This window comes from Thermobia domestica, chromosome 1 (assembly GCF_964235325.1).
Source record: "Thermobia domestica chromosome 1, izTheDome1.hap1.1, whole genome shotgun sequence".
Taxonomy (NCBI): domain Eukaryota; kingdom Metazoa; phylum Arthropoda; class Insecta; order Zygentoma; family Lepismatidae; genus Thermobia; species Thermobia domestica.
The window spans coordinates 203,362,933-203,385,849 of record NC_137454.1 but is presented as its reverse complement, the minus strand read 5'-3'; the positions used below and the strand labels follow the sequence as shown (position 1 = coordinate 203,385,849).

Here is a 22,917-nt window from a genome sequence, read left to right as displayed (position 1 = left end):
AATCATGTCAATATATTAATCTCCATGTAATTCATTGTATTATCAATAGTGTGGTAAACCTTCTTCACTTGGCCACCAAACTTAGTTCTAGATATATGCATGTAATTATACGTAGCAGTGATGGTTTCAGAAGATTTTCTTCGGGAGAGAATTTGAATATAGAGGGGTAAAAGTAGTACAGCGAAAATACTGATAGCAAGGTTGGGCCCGATCGTAGAAATTCCTTAGGGATGGCTTTCGTAGTTCTGTCTGGGATTTCCTCTCGGACCATCCTCCTGAAATCATCACTGCCCGTAAGATATTTTTAACTTGTAAATAATCATCTGTTTATTTTTAAGTTGGCGGCATTCTATCAACTTGATTTATACAGAGGCGAAATATTCTTTCGTAAAAATAATACGAAAGAGAAAAATGTCCGATTCTGTTCAGAAAAGACCTATAAAAGGCACGTGCCGAAGCTGTAGTTTGCTAGGTGATATTAGGTGGACATTTTCGAATTCACGATGGTCTAGAAGATGCAGAAAGATGCTCGTCATTGTTGTGGATACCTTGCGGTATTATATGAAGCAATCATTGACTAAAGCCGCTACACACAACTAGAAGCCTGGAGCTCCGGTTTCTGCACCATAAGAAGAGCAGTGAACAATTTCCAGACCAGCAAAGAAGTGCTACAGACCTTCAGAGATTTAAATCATTGCAGGATAGTCTTTTATATAATCCTGTCTTTCAAGGAAGAGCGGTGCACAATAAAGTTATATTGCTACACACACTGCTTCCTGGTGAAATAGGCATTGCTTTCAGTTGGCTTGACCCCTATTGTGGCGGAAGATTCGCACTGGCCATATAGGTTGAACAGGCTTTGCCGACAGTTGGCTGACGGGATCACAATATTATCTCGCTGGGATAGCCTTACTGAAGCAAATACACTGCAATTAGAGAGCTCTGGCCCTTTTCAGGGTCACTAACCCAAATTAGTAGCAGTAACTGTGGCTCTTTTTAGGACAAAAAAATCCCATCTAAACAATGCCCCGACCACCAAAGAGAACACCCACAAAGAAGACACGGGATGGAAGCAATAAAAGAGGTGACAGAAAAAGGAGAGAGGAGCTGAAGACGAACTGCCGTCGGAGATGCCCAGAAGAGAGCCCAACAGAAGACAAAATCAGAGAAAAGGGATGTCCAGAGAAGATTAACGAGGAGGTGAGGAAGAGGGACAAAAGCGCGCCACAGAGTCAATCAAGAAGAACTGAAGAGAGATACTCAACCCACAAGCAAAAGGGACACCCCTAGAAAAATAGAAAACACTCTACGATGAGTACCTAAAGTATCTGCCCGTGAGTCTTGAAAGCCAAACAAGAAGCGAACATTAAAGATAATCACGCAGAGGATTGATGTAGAAGATTTCATGTTACTCAACATGGGTGGAGCAAAGGATCATGTTCATTTCAAACTAAAGCCACTAGAGAGAGATCTTCCTGAAGATTTTCAAAAACATTGACATTGGCCCACAATCATTCTACGATGGCTCTCGAACGTAACAGAGGCGACTCAACCAGAAGGAAAAACTACTGAAAAAGATCAAAACATCACACCAAAACACGGAGAGCAGCTCACACAGGAGAAACCGCAAACATCTTGTCCCTTTCAGGGTCATCAAAATCACACACGTGAATAACCACTCACAAGTGAAAAGCCTCTCTCATTCAGGTGAAAAACCACCAACAGATATTCAAGTAGAAGACGGCTTCACGCTAGTGCAACACAGGAAAGGAAGAAAACAATACCCCGAAGAAGCAAGAAGCACAAATAAGAAGACGCAAGAAGAAAAACACCAGCACGCCCCACAAAAGCAGAAGAAAAAGACAACCACATATATATGTGTTATATGGGAGATGAGACCATAGCCAGCATTAATTTAATTAAATATGCATTACAAAAACAGAAAATTCGAATTACCAACTTCATACCTATAAACACAAATAATGGACCGCCACCAGTGCTAAGACTTCTTTCCAAGCATATCGAAGACATCAACAGGCTTACAGTGCGAGGACTGGAAACCAAAGAATGGCGATATAAAGTTGAGATTTCCCGACAACTTCCAAGACCTATGCCCTGCTGGAATTGTTACCAGTTTGACCATCTGAAGTTCCAGTGTTCTTATCAACGAGTTTGCTTCCGCTATGGCAACAGACCAAGAAGATTGTGATAAACTAGTAGACAACAGTTTTTGTGCCACTTGCAAGAAGAAAGGACACAGGACGGAAAGCTGCATCTGCCCTCAAAGACCAAGAAACACCTCTCAACAGAAATATACCAACATCACGATAAAAGAAGAAGTAAACCCATCCAGACAACCTAACCCATTCCAGGTTATAGAAATTAGAAATATACTATGTAGCGTCATAAAGCCTAAAATTTAGAGTCATGGTCATACAAATCTCCCAAAAATCTGGCTCCAAGGGTATATTGACCTTAACATTTTTTCCTCTCAAAATAATGATCTAAGGGTCCTGTTAAAATTACCAAATTAGTTTAAGGAGATTCCCTTATTAACCTTGACCTTTGAATCTACAAAACTTGTCAAATTCCTACACCCTACCAAATTATTTATAGAACCACAAAGCCTTGCCTTAGAGGATAAAAAAACTACCAAATTTATATTTTTCATCAGTTATATATCCACCCAATGTAATAAAAGGTGAGTAAATGTCAAGATTTAAAGAAATTAATCCTCGACCATGACCCTGGGCCAAGACACTGCTGTGAAAAAATTGACGATCTTTTGGCCCTCTAAAATTAGACAGTCATTCCCGTAATTCGGGCCAGTGTACTGCCAGAAGTTTGAACTTAACGTTTTGGTCTGGAGATTAGGTATCCCTCCCAAAATTTCAGTCCTGGGTAGAGGTACGTTTGGCTTGGTTATGATACGTTTAACTTTTTGCTGATTCAGTTACACCAACTGCAACCTATACTACTCACTGCAATAAACCCAATTTTGCAGTCTGTCGTATTTTAAAAATCGCTTTTCACTGGTCACACCTTGGGCATTGGTAGAATTTACTTCGGAGTGGATCATAAATATTTTCATACGTAAATTCATTATAAGGCACTTGTAAATTACTATGTAGAAATTATCTAGCTTGTTTCCCTCAAAAAGAAATTCAAAGATTGTTTCCCGTTATTATATGAAAACACCGAGCTTAGTATCGAATACAAGATTGTTTCTCTGGAAACCGGAAACCTGTTTAGAACAGTTGCCCGCCTACAGATGACACATGCAAACTGCGAGTTTTTGATGGAGTTAAATCACGTGAACAGTTTGATACATTTTTCTTTTCTAGTGTTAGTTGAGTGAAATAATTTTTTCATCTCTGTACGCGTGTTTCTTTCATGCCGATAACTTCAACTAGATTCACAGAAAAAAGATTGGAGGCATTAGTTTTCAGCATGCTCTCGTACTTGCACCAGGTCTGTATTTAGGTAAGTGCTATTCTGTGTTCGAGCACAGGGCGGCAGAATTTAGGGGGTGGCAAAATTCTATTTTTTTTAAAGATTCACAATAAAGTAATATTTAAAAGTAGGAACCCGCAGAGTCGCGCGCAAGCGCGAGGAAATACGTATGTTAATGTGTTTAATTCGCTCTAATTTCAGTAGTTACTATTTAGCTAGCTTATCTGATTACTTTTAAGAATTCATCCTCCCCCCCCAAGAGATGAAGATGAGCTTGAACATCACGAAGACTGATACCGTTAAAATCAGCGACCTCCAAAACTATGAATTCAACAGTAATAGAGGAAGTTCAGGTATTATGGAATAGTCGGATAATATGGAATAGCTCATTATCTCGCCTGTGATGTGTTGCTTCCAAGCAGAGAGCGAAAATACTACCTCACGTTCCCATGATACCGTACTCTACATTCAGTCTCCTTTTGATTGTGGCATTTGTTGTGTTGGTAGACGTGAAAATTTGATTTCGTGTTCGTGAAAACTTTTACAGGTGTGTTTTACAACCTCTATTTTCCTACTGAAATGTAGTAGAACAACGATTCTTTGTTTAATATGACATTGGATATACAGTCTTCCAAAAGTCCTGCAAAAAAGTAAAAAGCTGCAACTGAAAGTACTACTTACAATTTTGTATTTTGTTTGTAATGTTTAGTGAAAATGTTATAATTTTTGTTGGCAACAATAAGCAGATGTAAACGTTGACGTCATAATCGCAAATCACGTGACAAAATTGGCGTCTACTCAAGAGAATGCGCAGTGTGTGGCGTGATTTTGTGAGTTAAAATCTAGTGTTTTGGTGAGAAGAAGAGTATTTTGCTGGCTTTGGGGACATGTGAAGACAGAAGCTTACAAGCAAAACCCGAAAGATGTTCAGGACCTTCGGAAGAAGATACGTGATGTGATTGGGAGTATTACGAATGAAGCACGTCGAAATATCATTCTTGGATTCCCGAAAAGACTTCAGCAATATTTGATGTAAATGGTGCTCAGCTGGAGGTTTGGCGTTGAAAAAATACTTGGAAACGAAATTTCAGACTTTCTTACAAGCAGGGGCGGATCCAGGGGGCGATCGTTTCCCCCCAGAAGAGGGAACTTTTTATTTTATATATAGATAAAATATAGTTTATTTTTTGACGTTCTTAAAAGTAGCTCTAAGTAGCAGTATTACAACCCACCGCCTCCCCAGAAGTCCGTCCTGGATCCGCCCCTGATTACAAGTCCACTAAAAGTTTTGTACAAATACAATAAATAGTCACCAAGTTACAGCTTTTTACCTTTTTGGAGGACTTTTGGAAGACCCTGTACAGAATGATAGTTTGATAAGTGACATTATCCTATATGCCTTCGAATGCGTTTAACAACTGTTTCTTTTCCAAGATGGCGTGGAGAGCAATATGGAATAGTATTCCATAATACCCCCAAGAAAAGCATAGTATTCCGTATTCAATATGATATCCCGATTACAAAAATATCTATTGGAGATTGGACAATTAAACATACATTTATATAACTGTTTTTGAATATGAATAGTACTCTACGTGGTTTCCTACTTGCATTGACGCTATGGTTGGATCTACGTGGACTTTTTAACTATTTAGCTCTTTGCTATCTACTACAGATCTTAGTGGGGAAACCGTTATTACAGTTGCAGATGAGACAGTCAAACAACAGGATACTATTAATCCAATGTTCTCGGGATTGCTGCCAGAGTAGGTGTTGCTGTGCTGAGCTTTCGTTACCATACAGCGGCAACATCTTCAGAGCTGTGTGTGACACACAGCACTGAAAATGTTGCCGCTGTAAGGTAACGAAAGCTCAGCACAGCAACACCTACTCTGGCAGCAACCCCGAGAACATTGGATTAATAGTAGACGCCAGCAAAGCTTCAAGATCAACAGGATACTATTGTTGCCAATGAACAGAGATCTGCTAGAAATTCAAATGATGCTAACTCAAGTGTTTTGTATCGCCATCCTGTTCACCTCAAGCTACAAGAACAATATGCCTGAGATTGCGACTACGCCACAAAATAGTTTCCAAGATCCAGAAATGCAACAAGTGACACGTTCTTCTAAAACCTCAGATTTTATCCTACCACTTGAAATATCTCCTTTACCACATAAGAAAACCTTGAATAAAGGATTAACACGAGGAACCGCCTCGATTATTACAGGATCTCCTTACAAAACACAACTAGAAACGAAACTTCTTACATTAAGTAAAAAACAGACAAGAAAAGTGATGAATGTGTGAATACAACGATATTTGTATTTTTTTAACATCTTTATTTGTATTTATGGGCAAAATGTACTTTTAAAATATGCACAAGCTGTTCAAAAAAAGGAAGAAGAAAAATATGAGAAGAGAAATAGAAGTAATTTCTTTTCTGTTGTTATGCGATAATTCTTTGTTATAATAGTGTTTTGAGTTGACGATGTGAGTTTAGTTGTCATAGCAACAAAATAAATAATATACAGTATAAACGAAGGATCCATCTCGCGACAACTGTATGTACAATTTTTAAAAAGTGTGTAAATGTTTAACTATTACGTACTACAATAAAAAGGTAATATCATAATGCAGTGTTTAGATGTATTTTGATAACTTAGTAACCTTGGTTATATAAATATACAAACTGCTGACCTTACGTCACAAATGGGCTTTATCTGTACCGGGATATCGTCATATGAGAAAGAGGGTTTTTCAATGTAGTGCTCATCTGCCATGTCAGAAGAAGTCAAAGAAAAGTGTTAGCAAAACTTTAATGACAGTTTACGAAGAAGAGTCAAGCAATGACAATATATAATTTAAACCTGACACTTTATCTACCTGGTACAGTGCCTGATGACAACGATGCTAAGTGTGTTTTTTTTTTTTTTTTTTTTTGTTTGTTTTTTGTTACAGCAAATTTTTTGATGATACAAAAGGTGAGCTTTGGTTCCAGTGTTCATCATGTTTAATGTGAGCGCACAATGACTGTGCCGTTCCTGAAGCAGAGTATTATATTTCTGAGTTTTGCAAGTAATCAGGTTCAGTTATGGCTTGACATTCAGAAGTTTCATATATTGTCACTGTATTCAAGGGCGCCGATTAGGGGGGAGGCAAGGTGGGGCGCTCGCCCCCTTGAAGAAATTGTACTTCGGAATATCGAAAACTCAATTGAATTTTTAGAATAGTTACAACAAAATTTGAAACTACTGTATATTTGAAATGTCGCTTATACTTCCCCCCCTTGGAAACCACAACATGGGCGCCCTTGACTGTATTCATTGTATTTACAACAGAAAACTCATTTATTTTTTATATAACACTTTTATTCCATATTGCCCGACTATTTTATATTATCCTCCAAAGTGGTTATCTTTACAAATTATCAATTTTGCCCACCCCTGTAACGAAACTTCTTTATCAAGGTACGGATAAATAAAGCCAAATATGTAAGGCGTATACCTGTTTTCCTGTTTGTTTCAATGTACAATTATTAAGAGGTACAAGCGAAACAAAAATTATATTCCATAATACCCGAACTTCCTCTATCTGTCGTTTTTGATTACTTTTAAATCTCGCCCCCTCCCTGAGGAGTAAAGTATGACGTTGAAGTTGAATTGGATTAAAACTGTCACTATTCATCTCAGTGACCCCAAAAACTATGAATTAAACTCTAATATTGGTCGTTTTCGATTATTTTAAAAATATGCCCGTGTTATTCTTATGGGGGTTTGCACCCCCATATCTCAGCTCAGGTGTGACCTTGGGACCTGGAATAAGTCATTTGGGTCATTTTTCTAAGAGCTTTAGAACATATTAAAATTTCATATTTCTATATATTATGGTTCTCGAGTTGAAAGGAGCTATAAACAGACATCTTTTTAAATTCAATATTTTACTATTACAATCATAAATCTAAATATTTAAGAAATTCAATCATAAATCAACTGAAATTATGGAATATAATACTTACATAACGGTTGATTAAGAATTAATAGAATGCATTTTCTCTGGACAGTAAATTATAACCCACATGAATAAATTACATGCCAGTTTTGAGAAAATTTGTTCCCAATGGAAGAGTGGTTAAGCTCGTTGCCTTTTAATCAAGGGGCTGGTATGTTTGCAAAATCACTGCTTGTTTCCTTGTTTAAGACATAAGTTTGTTCGGGGAGGAGGGCGGCAAATTATGTAGAGCACAGGGGCGCACAACATATGAATACGGGTCTGACTTGCACGTAGATCGTTTCTCGTTTGCGTGTGTTTTTGTCCAATGAGACGCATCTGTTCTACGCCTAGCATTCTTATTCAGGTATGTGTAAAAAGATGACGATATGTGATACTGCTTTAATTCTCGGAATACTTTACCTTCAGCATTTAGATGAGCCGTCTCAAAAGGTCCCAGGAAAGCATACCGCATTCCTAAACCTTCACACATAGTATCATCTATTCCTTTAACTGATACAAGTCCATCTGCTACTAGGCGCCAAGCTTCGTTCATCATTGTCCACCTGTAGAAGGATAAAAAAAGTATGTATATAAAAAAATGTCATTAACTGTCTAGTGCTGAAGCAGAGTTTTCTGAAAATAACTAAAATAAAATCATTTGCTAAAATTACCCACAACACAAAAATTAACTTGTTTCTTGTAATGGAAACTACATTCTGGATATAATTTAAATGTTACACAGGGAACATTTCACCTTATTAATCATAGTAGAAAGATTATATTTAGTAGCTTAAGAGCAGTAAACAAAACTAAATTAGTCGAAAAAAGGCAAGAAATGAAAACAAAATAGAGCACTTAAAGAAGAAGAAAAGATGATTGACTTAAATGAAAGATTACCGTACGATAAAATATTTTATAAGCTCTACCGTTTTCATTTTCATGCAATTAATACAAGACTAGTTCCTATAAACGCATTTGGAAATGCTCTTGCGTTTTACTGTAATATTATTCAGTGCTCCTGCCCTCTGCTTCAACTATGAGTTCACAGTAATCCATGATAGGTTCGTCTTCTACAAGTTTAAGTTGTTTAACTGAAAAGGATGATTTCGTAATTGTAATTCTTCCACAGTATTTAGAAGTAATATGTTTGTGATTAAAGCAGCATGTGTGTGACGTATTAGGAAAAGACAGATAACAATTGGCTAGATAATACTGTATTTTGTCACATATTCAGTTCATAATAATTTTATCCAGCAAAATAAAAACTGTATGGGAATTTATCTACACGCATGTTATTTTGTTTAGATGAAAGTGATGTACCGATATACAGTGGCTCAATAAAGAAGTCTGGTATATATATATATATATATATATATATATATATATATATATATATATATATATATATATATATATATATATATATATATATATATATTGTTGCAGTATGCGCTTCACGACACTTCAAAATTATAGAAAAGGTAAAGATTTAAAAATTTATTAATTTCATTAATTGGTTTAAAGAGAGAATTATGACAATGTTTTGTTTATTATTCTAAAATGCTGTAATCAAGTAGCAGACATGTTATATCATCAGTAGGCATTGCTGATGCCTGTTGTTTCATCAAGAAGAAAGACACTAGTCTGCAGTGTCACAATAATAACAAAACAAATATGAAATACATAAATGTCAAACGTTGTGAAAATTTTGTAAACACAGACACATAACTGAAATTAGGTAAAAGTGGAAATATCGCAAACATAGGCTGTCTACAGAATTTGGTCAATGAAAGAAAATGCAGAAATTGTGAATAAGCACAATTTCGGCTCAGAGATGTAAAACGTCAGAATAAGCAATCAACAACAAGAGAATTCGTCATCACGAGAATGACGATAAAAACCTAATGTTTGAGGGAATCAGGATCAGTTCTGAGAGACCCGTTGAGGATCAGTTCTGGGAGACCCGTAGAGGAGCAGTTGTTAGCAGTATCCATAGAACAGTCTCCAAGGAGTTTCATTCTTGGAATAGTCTCAATGAGCCATTATTGAGATCAACATCGAACCACGCTCCAGTGGACATCCATCCACTGGGCGACGAACCTCGAAGTCTGCAGTTCAAACCTCGTTCATCAAAGGTATGCTAGAATAACATCTCTGATACTCATTCTTTGACCAATTCATAGATAGTTCTATGTAATGCGAATTGACTATTTTACTTAATAACACAGACAAACATCCTACTACTCAATCTCTACTATAAAACAATAAGTGAATAAATGAGTTCTCTAAAGATTAACTTTATCATGTTTTAATTATATCACTCTCGCATGTCATTCAATATAAAATCCTAAGTTTCTTAGGTTGGTGGAGATAAAAGAAGTTTTTAGTTTCCTACTTACTTTGGATAGTGAGTAGAAGCAACTACTACTGTGCACTTAGTTTACATCCCTGGTTTCATAGGCACAAGCACAGTGTTTTGTTGTCATAGTCGAGATGCTGTGAGGCGTATGCCGCGTAGCGGTCTCAGTACAGTATTAGATAGTTCTAATAATGCGACTAACTCTCTACTATTAACTTAATAAATGCCCATTTAAAATTTAAACGCTTGTACTCGAAGTAATCGAATCTCCTTACGTATAATTAATCAGTATTGTGTTGTCATGGTGCAGATGCTCAGGAGTTCGATTCCCAGTAATAGTAATTACCTGTCGCAAGCCAGGAGTAATCAGAAAAAATATAATATGCGTGAGGTTGATTATGTTTAAAGAAGTTAAGGCTAAAATTCCGTTACAATATTAAGGAACATAGTATAGTCACTAGGCTATAATCATGGCTTCAGGCCATAAGGGTAAATTAACCCGCACCACCCACCCTCACTGGGTGCTAATATTAGGCATAACATTTGTAGAAATGTCGTTATCAAGACAACAGTGCTGTCATCATTGTTATTCATCCAGCGACATGCTTGGATGCTATGATAAGTATTCATACTTAGATATGTAAATAGAGAACAATAGGCTAGTTAGTATGTAGATAGTATTAGTATTAATTATAGTTGTAAGGTTATAATATAGGAGTCGGGTATATATAGATATAAGTAGTTAATTAAATTTATAGTTAGTGTAAGTATAAGTAGTTTAAGAATAAGAATTACATTTAGTTTAGTCAGTAAGAATTATTATTATGATTATATAGATAATAAGGTTGAGGATTAGTATATTATTGTAGTTTTAGGAAAATTTAAATAAGTAATTTTGAGTAAAATTAAAATAAAATGAAGTTAAAATAAGGAAGTAAACATTAGAAGTTAAAATAAAAGTAAATAAACAGAAATGTCTTCAAGACATAGTAAATAATACATTACTAAGGTAATAAGAATTTTTTTTAAAAGAGTAATAAATAGGATTAAATAACTAGGTCATGAAGGATAATTTTAAGTAGCTATCTGAAAAAAAAAATAGAAGAATAAGAACATATTATATTAGTAAATAAGTAAATAAAGGCAAGAAAGAATGAAAAAAAATGGATTGATGAAATTTAAATGTATAGTGAGTAAGTTAAAAGTCATAGTAAATAGATTCAATGTAATTAGGACATTCTTTATAGGAAAACCTAGGTAGGTTAGAAATCACATTTTCGTGACGTTGAACTGGGAGTGAGCCAAACCTCTCACGAAAATTAGTAGGAACACATAAGTCTTCGGCGACATTAAGGCGGTACAGAAAGGAATTGGATACCCACTTGTCGTTCCGTAAAGCGGTGAATTTTTTTTTTAGTGAGTCTTACCTATTTAGTCGAGTACTAGGAAGATCAAAATTTTGAATTTTTGTTTAGTTTTTTTTTTTGTAATTGGATTGTAGGATTAGAAATAAGTTAGATGTTAAGAACATAAGTGTTAAGAAAATTAAGAATAGAAAATAGACTTGCTATCTAGCAATTGGGTTAGAATAGTTAAGTTCCTAGGATAAGGAAAGGTAAAAAAAAATTATACTGATCACATGCATTTAAATTAAGGAATGAGAAAATGAGATGGAAAGATCTGGAAAGAGGAAAAAGAGAAGGAAAATAATTAAAATAAAGAAATAGATAGCTAATTTAATAGTATATAGATTAATAAACAGAATATTATGGATTTGACAAGGCAAGATTTTAATTAATCTTGAAATATTTTATTATTATCAATGGATTTGACGATTATTATTATGATTATTGATTATTATGATTATTATGAGTATTAAGTATTATTATGATTATTATCTTTTAGTAATGTTAATGAAAAAAAAAGCTAGCTAGATAAATATATGAGTAAGCATTAAAGATAAATACTAGTTAAGATATAGAGCTCTAGAGATAGCTATGATAAAGAAATAAGCTTACTAAATAAGATTTTAGGGGATAGAGGACTACGCTATATGCAGTCGATTTAGATACCCTTAAGAGATATAGCACACTATGAGACGAAGTATAGTATCATGTTTATAAACTGATCAAAGCGTTCGTTTCAACGTTTAGGCCATTTGGCAAGAAATGATTTAATTAATTATTATTATTTAGCGCTAGTTAACATTACTGTATTATTATATTATTATTAATTATTACTAAGATTATTATGATTAATTATTATCAAAATTATTATGATTGATTTATTATTATATTAATTATACCTGAATGTGACAATGGCTTAGATAGTTTTTGGGTTACAAGGCCAGTAACTAAAGACGTTTGAGTCAAGATCTAGAAATAGACAAGTATGAAGTACAATTAATGTACTATTTAGTATCAATATAATATCGAGATATCGATTGAAGTTGATTATTATACCGATTTTGACGAATTTTAATAGGTAAATAAATAAATAAGATTTTTGAGTATGGAGAAGAAGGGAGTTTTAAAGTAAATAATTTTTTTTAAAATAAATAATAGTAGTAAAAGAAGTAAATAAATAGAGAAAGTAACTGTATATAAAACGGATTTATATGATGGCTTGCGAGAAAGGCCGCAAGGCAACAACAAAGGCCTAGATCCCAGATTCATGGAAATATGAGTCTGCTTCAGTATAATTTCCCCGAATCTGTAAATACGTTTTATGTGCAGTGAATTGTGATAAAAAAAAGTAATTTACTAATAGGAATAAATAAAGACAATCGGTTACGGAACATAATTAATAATAGAAATTAAAATATTTGTAAGATGTAACATGTAGAGTATTATAAATAATGTTTAAATTTGGCAAAGTAATTAATAAAATAGTAGAGTACTCACCAGTAAAAGTAGAGATGATTTATAACACAATAAAGGATGTTGAAAAAAAAATATAATATATATAAATAACGCGTTCACACACGAAATTAAACATCACGTAATTTACACACTTCATTAAAAAAAAGGGTAATATATTTAGATTTACACTTAATTTGCATTTGAACTATGAATTGGTTGAGCTTAGTATCAGGATGATATTTTATCATACAATAGAACTGTAATAGTGAGTGCACGTAGACAATTATGTATCAGAAAGACGCTTTACACGTAGAGTGAATATGTAATTGAGTCAAGGTCGAGCGGAAATTGCAGAAGGAGGAGAGAGAGAGATGAAGTTTTGCTGAGTTCAACAGTTTTTGCATAAAAGCGTTGACTCGAGATTGACATTGTGTTGCCAACCATGGTAATCAATTTGTGTCAAGGTTGCGGAAAACAGAATGCTGTTTATGTTTGTGTTTTAGTGTTGTGATGAAGTTAAATGAAAATCCATAGTGAAAGTGTATAAACAAATACTATAGTGTGTGTATATATATATTGTGAATATGAATAGAGCTGTTTCAATTTTCCTAAGAAAGGACTTAGGTTAGAAACATTCATTATTGTGTCGACAACGAACAAAGTTCAAATAGTGTTGTGTTTTGTCAATAGATGGCAGACACATGCTGTTATCAAGCAGATGAGTATGCTCTCATCAAACAGATGTGAATTTGTAAGTGAGAAAAAAACTAAATGAACTTTTGGAAAAGAAATCAGGAAAAAGAAAATTCATCAAAATTAATATCATTAATTCTTGTTGTTGTGTGTTAACAATAATTTGGCTTTCGATTTCAAAATAATTATTTTTAAAATTTTCATACTAACAATGTTGAAATTTCATATACAGGGAGTTCTCCGAAAGCCGATCTTTTACAAAGATCTAGTCGGCATCGGAGATGCCTTAGTTTAAAGTAGGGGCGTGTTGCAGTATGCGCTTCACGACACTTCAAAATTATAGAAAAGGTAAAGATTTAAAAAATTTATTAATTTCATTAATTGGTTTAAAGAGAGAATTATGACAATGTTTTGTTTATTATTCTAAAATGCTGTAATCAAGTAGCAGACATGTTATATCATCAGTAGGCATTGCTGATGCCTGTTGTTTCATCAAGAAGAAAGACACTAGTCTGCAGTGTCACAATAATAACAAAACAAATATGAAATACATAAATGTCAAACGTTGTGAAAATTTTGTAAACACAGACACATAACTGAAATTAGGTAAAAGTGGAAATATCGCAAACATAGGCTGTCTACAGAATTTGGTCAATGAAAGAAAATGCAGAAATTGTGAATAAGCACAATTTCGGCTCAGAGATGTAAAACGTCAGAATAAGCAATCAACAACAAGAGAATTCGTCATCACGAGAATGACGATAAAAACCTAATGTTTGAGGGAATCAGGATCAGTTCTGAGAGACCCGTTGAGGATCAGTTCTGGGAGACCCGTAGAGGAGCAGTTGTTAGCAGTATCCATAGAACAGTCTCCAAGGAGTTTCATTCTTGGAATAGTCTCAATGAGCCATTATTGAGATCAACATCGAACCACGCTCCAGTGGACATCCATCCACTGGGCGACGAACCTCGAAGTCTGCAGTTCAAACCTCGTTCATCAAAGGTATGCTAGAATAACATCTCTGATACTCATTCTTTGACCAATTCATAGATAGTTCTATGTAATGCGAATTGACTCTACTACTCAATCTCTACTATAAAACAATAAGTGAATAAATGAGTTCTCTAAAGATTAACTTTATCATGTTTTAATTATATCACTCTCGCATGTCATTCAATATAAAATCCTAAGTTTCTTAGGTTGGTGGAGATAAAAGAAGTTTTTAGTTTCCTACTTACTTTGGATAGTGAGTAGAAGCAACTACTACTGTGCACTTAGTTTACATCCCTGGTTTCATAGGCACAAGCACAGTGTTTTGTTGTCAATATATATATATATATATATATATATATATATATATATATATATATATATATATACTTAGACATTTCAAGAGAGAATAAACATTCCAAGAGTACACTTCAGGGAAAAAAAATATTTTTAATTATTTACTTATGAAAAATAGAAACATCAATGACAAAACCCAATTTCATGACAATAGAAAAGACAAAAGTGAAAAGATAGCTTAAATCCGAGCAAAAAAGAATTGGGACACTTAATTTGTAGCAAAAGTTTAGAATGTTATTGTACATTTTTAATGTTTTGTTGGCAAATCCTTTATTTTTCATGATGGCTTTCAATGCTCTGGGCATGGATTTTACTAGTTTTCTTTTTTTTTTTTCCAGAAGGAAGGATCAATTTTTGTCCATTCAATCTGAAGTGCTGATTCCAAGTCTTCCTTTGTTCTAATAGTATGTTTTTAAAACTGGTTTTCCAAATGAGCCCTTATAAGTGGTCAATAACATTAATATCAGGAGATTGAGGAGATGTTTCCAATACATGCGGACAATTATACAGTAGCCACAAACGCACATTGTGTGCTTTGTGCTTGGGATCATTATCCTGGTAGTACTAGAAGTTCTCTTTTACTCCCAATGTTGCAGCACTTTGTACCAAATTTTGCTTCAGAATGTATAAATACTTTGTTTGGTCCATAATTCCATCGATTATACAAAGTTTACCTGGACCAGCAGCGGACATACAGCTCCAAACCATCACCGAGCCACCTCCATGGAATTATGGATTACGCTCATAGATTACGCTCTCGGAGTTATTCATTAGGTTTTCGCGAGATATAATATTGACCATATTACCTGAACAAATTAAATTTGCTTTCATCCGCTTTCATCAAATGAAACTACCTGTAGATCCTGTACAGAAAAGGCGATAAGCATTGCTTCTTATATGTAAAACATTAGAATTTATGGATAAGTCTTCTAATGCACGCATTATTTGAACAAAGTGTTCAGAAAATATTCTTATGCTATTGTATTTAGAAGTCCATCTAGTATCTGAAAGGAGGGGGATGTTGGGAATAAGTTTCCTTCTCAATGGCTTTCACGAAAGAAAGTAATGATTTCTTTAACAGTGTCGACGGTGTTGCGTATGTCGGAAACGGAACACAATTTGTTAACATCAAGATTTAGCATATGTGAAACGCAGTGGTAAAATATGCTTTTGGATATTTTTTCCTAATAATACTTTGCACTTCATTACTACACTCTGCTATGGTAGAACAACCATCAAAGCCTTGTCCAACAAGTTCACATTCAGATAAACCTTTAGAATTGTCTTACCAATGTGTTCGGCATTGAACTCATCTAATGGAATGAATTCGATGAAGTCTTCGCGTACCTTATTTTCACTGGGGTCATAAAATCGAATTCCTATCGATAATTGTTCTATACGCGCAATATCGGCTGTCTCGTCTGCCAGCATGCTGTAGTACTTGGAAGACAATCTTAGGTTTTATATAATTTCGGAATAAAACATTACCGGCAATTGATATAAGCTCATTCTGAATACGTACTGACACATACTTGGCGTTTTCAGCGGCAGTCTCGAAGTGCTGTTTTAATAAACTATCGCCTGACTCTACCCTAAATTGGAGAAGATCATAGAAATTACCGGAATTGAAATCCTTCCCTCTCAAAGATAAGTCATGTGTTGCACATTGACTCAATAATAGATGATAGCTTTTTCCTGCTCTCCTCAACTTGTTTCTGAGCTGCTTCGTTTACTTTCTGTTCAACAGGTAAAGTTTTGTTAGACATACTGTTTGAAAAAGCTTGAACACGTTCTGTGGATGCGATGTACCATTCAGATTTTTCGTGTGAACGAGCACAGGCAAAAAACTCATTGTACTTTTGGAATGAAATTACAATAAAAGATCCCTGAAATCCCCTTTTTATAGGTGGCCGAAATAAAGCACAATGCCTACATAGCCCTCTCCGTAGCTTTCTAGAGTATGAAAGCCAAGGAAACTGACTAAACCATTTGTATAGAAAAGGACGCTTTCCAGTCACAGCATCTTTTTTAACATTATACGTTTGGCTAGGCTGCCATGGAGATACTCGGAGATCATACCTGTCAGTGTTCGACAAACATGCCTGGGAATTTAAATCAACATAATTCCCAATACCTTTGGGATAATAGCCGATCACGTCACTTAAAAGACTGTCGGAAAATGTGGAATCAAATTTGGGACATGTGGAGGAAAATACGCTCACTTGGCTGTCATTTGATAACTCCACTTCTCCACTATCACTAAACTCCACTTTTGCACCAACACTTACTGCAAAAGAAATATCTTTAGAAAAGGTAGTTCGTTTTAAGAATAGATCAATCTTTGTTTTTTCCTTTTAATTTTCCTTTTCTTGTCCATTGTCGGAGCAGAGAAAAAGGCTACTACTGTATTAGTTTAATTACACACACAAATTAAAATAAATTGGAAACAAATATCAACAAGCGGTTTCCACACAGTTAAGAACTCAACTGAACTAACTTGACCTCTTGTACTTGAAACATTGATTAGATACCACAAATAGAAATTAATAATGCCTAACTGGCAACAGGTGGTGTATTTTATTAGCATACCTTCTTTATCAGCCGAAAATAACATTCCACACAAAGGAAGTTTGATAGGCAGGTCGTTTACCCAACCTTGAAATATGGATTAGCGAGTAGTCATTATTGATGACAAGTAGCAGGTCATAGCTTTATGGGTCTTGCTTTTGAATACGGGCAAGGGGGAGGAGAGAGGGAGGCAATAAATACTGCCTCTTTCCTTGTTTCAATAAAGAAAAAAGAGCGACCCTAACTCCAAGCCAGCGAACTCATGTCCCCCCTTTATTTTTAAAGATGTTCCGTTTTGCATGCTTGTTCTTGCTCACCTGGGAAGACACAAACAACGTCTTTGTTCGATTTATAGAGGAAACCGCCCGCTGAATTAAAATATTTATTTTCAATTGTGCACTTGACCCAACCTAAGAGGCCGTTTAGACGTTATGATAAATCATCAAGGGTAGAGATAAATTTCAGAAATCATCACATCTAAATTAGTTTATCTCATGATATCTCTCCTGCATATGATACGATGCGATAAGTTCGACATGTTCAACTTATCGCATGCAAGCCAGGTATAGCCCCCAACTTATCGCATGCAAGCCAGGTATAGCCCCCCGTAGAGAAACAAAGGAATGAATAGGTCACCGCTTCCAACCCTTCTTCGCTGCCAGCTTCTTGGAAGGAAAGCGGAAAAAACAGGTTTTGCTAAGAATTTGCTTATACCTGTCGTCCTGTGATCTGTTCTGTTGACAAAAAGGAAAGAAATATCTTTTCCCCATTTTCTGTTCATGAAATGCGAATAGTTTTCCAAACTACGAAAACTACAACAAATTAGCCGTTCGATTTGGTTTGCTTTGATTTATGAAATTTAACCTCGGCTAAAGCAAAGGTAGATCCATAGTTTAAAATGAGATAAAACCGACTAGCACCGAGAATTGAAACCTAGATCGCATACATCAGAAGCGGCACGTCCTTGATTGAAACTTTTGTCCATATCTTCGAAACAAGTCATTATAAACCTAAAATTAAATACAGTATTTGCAATAATTCTTCCACATAAATTTATTGGGGACCAGAGATGGACACATCAACCATGGTCTACTAGTCTACAAGTAATTATGAGAGGTAGCCCACGTCGGTCTGTCTTACTGTTTGTATCAATCAAGCATACCAATCTCGATGGACTGATTGCTAGTTTCTGATAACAAATGAACGTTTCTGAGAAAATCAAAATGAATTAATTATTTTTTTAAATATTTAAATAATCTTAATTTTATGAATCGTATTTTTTTTTTTTTTTTTTTTTTTTTTACTGTCCATTACGTCCTCATTATTAGTCTATATTTTAATCAGTAGATCGCTAGTGATTTCAGAAATGAAAAGTAGCGCTCAAACTTAAGAAAGGTTAGCCACCCTTGTTGTAGACCTATTCAATATTGTTTTATTTTTCAGTTCTTACTCTGGTTTGTCAATCAAGCGTTTTAGTGCTTACCTCCTGTTATTGCTGAACGGGACGTAAAACCTAAAATCAACTCAACTCAACTCAATCCCGAATTCAGAAATCGTATATAGATACTTCATAACTAGAATTTCGAATTTTGAATATATATATATATATATATATATATATATATATATATATATATATATATATATATATATGCTTCATACTTATTTCACTTCTATATAAATTGTATTTTAATTTACAATGTCAGATTAAATATTTTAACCAAAGGCGAGCTCTTTAACCAATAGTAACCATTAGGCTAGAAAGGTTTATCTTCTTCCAAGAACACTTAAGATTATTATAATATAAACTATGGGTGTTCTAAAAATGGTGCCTACGGACCACAGAGCACTCTTCTGCAGGTCACAATAAAGCGAAAATGTTGTATGATGAAATGCCCACCGGGGCCTCCTTCAGGCTCTATGGGGAATCAAAATTTTACTATGTGGCAACGTCGCAGAGTAACTTGAAGCCATTAGCATTACTCTACGAATACAACAAAGCGTTAAATCGATTGCTTCACTAATAAGAGATGCCAGTATCAATCAATATCGACTTTAGTTGCAGCTCAAAAATAAATTGAATGCTATTCAATTGTAGTCCTTAATTAGCTATGGTCAAGAAGATGGATTTAAGTTGTTTTGTGTGTGGTCAGCTCATTGGTTTCCATCATCTTTAATTCTGGAACTAAATATAACTAATTTTATTTTTCGTTTAGAAATAAAATAGTCACCTTTAGCTCGTAACGAAAGAGAGAGCATAGTGCAAAATGTCACTATGGCATTACATTTCGTTATATAAAGAAATGAAAAAAAAAATACATTTATAGTTGAAAATGTCGGAGGTAATTTGACAAATATTATGAACAGTTCTATAATATGTAGAATTAAGTAATGGTTTATAATAAAATAAACTGCAATGAAATGCAGGGTATATGAAGTTAGCAAAAATATTTGCCTCTATGAGCTGAAATACAAGTTTATTGAATAGATGGGGAAACTTCACCTTGAAATATACACCATGAATTTGATATTCGATAGAATTTGAAATATGTTAAGATCATGGGATCATTTATCATAGGATCATGTTTTATATCTCATTTTGTTCAGAATAGAACATCCTTTCCAACTGTACTACTCCTTTGTCCGTATTATACACCAGAAACTGGAAAATCGAGGAAAACTGGGAGATTTTTCGATTTTTCGAAATTTTTGCATCCCTCTAGTTCGAGCCTGGGTTCACGTAGGGATATGAATTTTTTATGAAAATACGTAGTTATGTACACAATACGTGTGCTAAATTTAAATCCTGCAAAATTTACATTATATATATAATTTACTGCATCGTTACTATTTGGCCTAGAGTCATGGTTCAAACGCCATTTTCTTCAGTATAACAAACCCTTTCCAACGATACCACTCACATGTCCGTATCATACACCTGGGCCGGAAAATTCGGGAAAACCCGGTTTTTTAAAAGGATCCCCCCGAAACACTTCACCACTTTGGCCAGTGGCGGCTCTAGCCCGGGGGACCTAGATCTAGGATTCTCTGAGGGGGTGCACCAATAACTACCAGTACATTTGAATTAAATTTGAGTTTTTTTTTAAATGCTTTATCTGTGATGTGAATGAGAAATTCCTTTGGAAATGCTAAGTGTCTGATTTCGATGAATTCTTTTCCTTCAACCTTCAGAAAATTGACTTAAACTATTTATTTTGCAAAGCTCTCTGCTAGCTTCTTACTTTAGGTAGTGTACATTTACAACGAAATGAAATGAATTTTTTTAGTTTTCAGCCCCACGGTTATAACGGTACGGCTAAAGGGGACGGTGAGAATGAGAAATGAATGAAATGGTGGAATGAAGAAAGTGGAAGGAAACCCACGTACACGGTGTTTGTCCACCACAAAGTTCACTTGGCGGGAGAGGGTTTGAACCAGGAACCCATGCACCAGAGGTGAACGCTCTACCACTGAGCCACCGCGGCCGATATATTTACAACAACGCGGGGGTGCACGTGCACTTTTGCACCTCCCTAAATCATGCCCTGCCTAGGACCCCAGTTTTTTGAGTCAAAAAATAATTTATTATTTATATATTTTTGAAAGTTTATAGTAAAGTCATGATATACCTATCATAGTCTGGGGTCTGGCTGGCTCCCCGATTTTTTACCTTCTACATCCGACACTGACTCTGGCCCGGCCCTGGGTTCACGTAGGGATCTGAAAATTTCTTGAAAATACGTATTACGTACACAATGCGTGTGCTAAATTTCAATCTTGTATCTTGAAAGCAAAGGGATGAAAATTTTTTTGAAAGTCTGAATTTAGGCCACACATGCACGTATAACTAACCGGTTAGCGTACGCGCCTTTGGCGTGGGAGACCCGGGTTCGATTTCCAGTGGGAGCTCATGTGGTTTGGATTCCACGTTAATCAGTAGGTCCACGTCTCACATAGCATCACTGCTGAACAGGACATTAAACTCAAAATCAACTCAATCATATTATAAAAATTTACTGCGTCGTTACTATTTGGCCTAGAGTCATGGTTCAAACACTATTTTCTTCAATATAACAAGCCCTTTCCAACGGTATGACTCACATGTGCGTATCGTACACCTAAAGCGGAAAAATTGGTAAAAATCAGAATTTTTTCTGAAAAAATCGCCCCCTCGGAATAGTTGCGACCCTCAGCCTCGGGCCCGAGTACACATGGATCTAAAGAATTGAGAAATAGGCCTACTCAAAGGTGCACACAATCCGTGTGCAAAGTTTCAATCTGGTATGTTAGAAACTAAAGGCTTGAAAAAGTTTTGAAATTTCCTCAAAGATAAGTCACTTCCCTCTGTCCCCACTTGGCGCCACCAAGATGACCATCTGATTCCAAAATGCATCCTTTTTTTGACCAATAAAAAAGCCGGCCTAAATACCTGTTATAGAACCTAAATAAGCGGTCAAAGACAACACTTACGCCATGGTATCTAAAGATACCATGAATCCTAAAAGATTTAACGAGAAGTTGCGTAGTTACGGATTAGTATACAAGGTATATATATATATATATATATATATATATATATATATATATATATATATATATATATATATGGGGAGGGTGTTGTATGTTTAAATACTTGGGACAAGAATGTATATTTTATCTTTTAATTTAGATATATTCTGTGGACACAAATACAAAAAATGAATTAAAAACCCCAGCAATAAAATGACACTCGTCTTTCAGCTTACTACTAACGATTCTTAAGTATCTAAATAGGCAACACCGTTCTATATTTCTTTTCTTTTTTAAACATAAACACAATTATATCATTGCTACGGACATGATAATTGCAAAAGCTGCATAATAGTTCTTTTCCATTTCAAGCTCTTTATTTTACTACGGCGGGAACACAAATTACCAAGAAACAGGAATTGTCCTTTCACAAGTGGCAGGTAGAAACGCACACACACACACCACAAGCAAACATCGTGGCCCTGTATTTTTCTGAAATAGTTCACATAACCTCCGAAAGATGTCAGACTCTATTGACCTCTGTGAGGAATATCTCCGAGCGATATCGCCGTGTGTGAATAGAAAATATCTCTCTTGCATATGATAAAAAAATCTCCACCCTTGATGATTTATCATAACGTCTAAAAAGGGCCTAAGTCACGTGTTTGTAGGGATTTGATATAAGCAACGCAGAGATTGAGAGAGAGAGAGAGAGAGAGAGAGAGAGAGAGAGAGAGAGAGAGAGAGAGAGAGCAATGTATATTTTTAAAGATGAGTGTGTCTCCTCCTCTTTCTTCGTAGAAGTTTTGGTGACTTGGGAAGACGGAGTAATGCTACCTTGTTTTCCTGACATTTGACTTGAAAGACCTACCAAGAGGTCTAGCAGGTCAAAGTAATCTGTTCTTGGGTGCCAAGAAAACAATTTTAAGATATTGCCATAATAAGCATTTTACATCTGTGCATCAGGTCGACACACACACACACACACACACACACACACACACACACACACACACACACACACACAGATAAAACGTCCAGTGCTTATAAATCCGAAACGGCTGAGAATAAAAAGATGAAACAAAAACTGAGATAGGAAAATGTCATAGGGCGCATTACATAGTGTTGTTGTG

The 22,917-nt window shown here is 35.1% G+C and overlaps 1 protein-coding gene across 1 annotated transcript in view; it reads right to left on the bottom strand.

Annotated features, from left to right (window-relative positions):
• Window positions 1–22,917, bottom strand: part of LOC145693019 (lambda-crystallin homolog) — a 44,330-nt gene that overhangs the window by 468 nt on the left and 20,945 nt on the right. Inside the window, exon 5 of the mRNA XM_081768680.1 lies at window positions 7,867–8,009. Within this exon, the coding sequence (XP_081624806.1) occupies window positions 7,867–8,009 (143 nt within the window). The remainder of the gene's footprint in view (window positions 1–7,866; window positions 8,010–22,917) is intronic.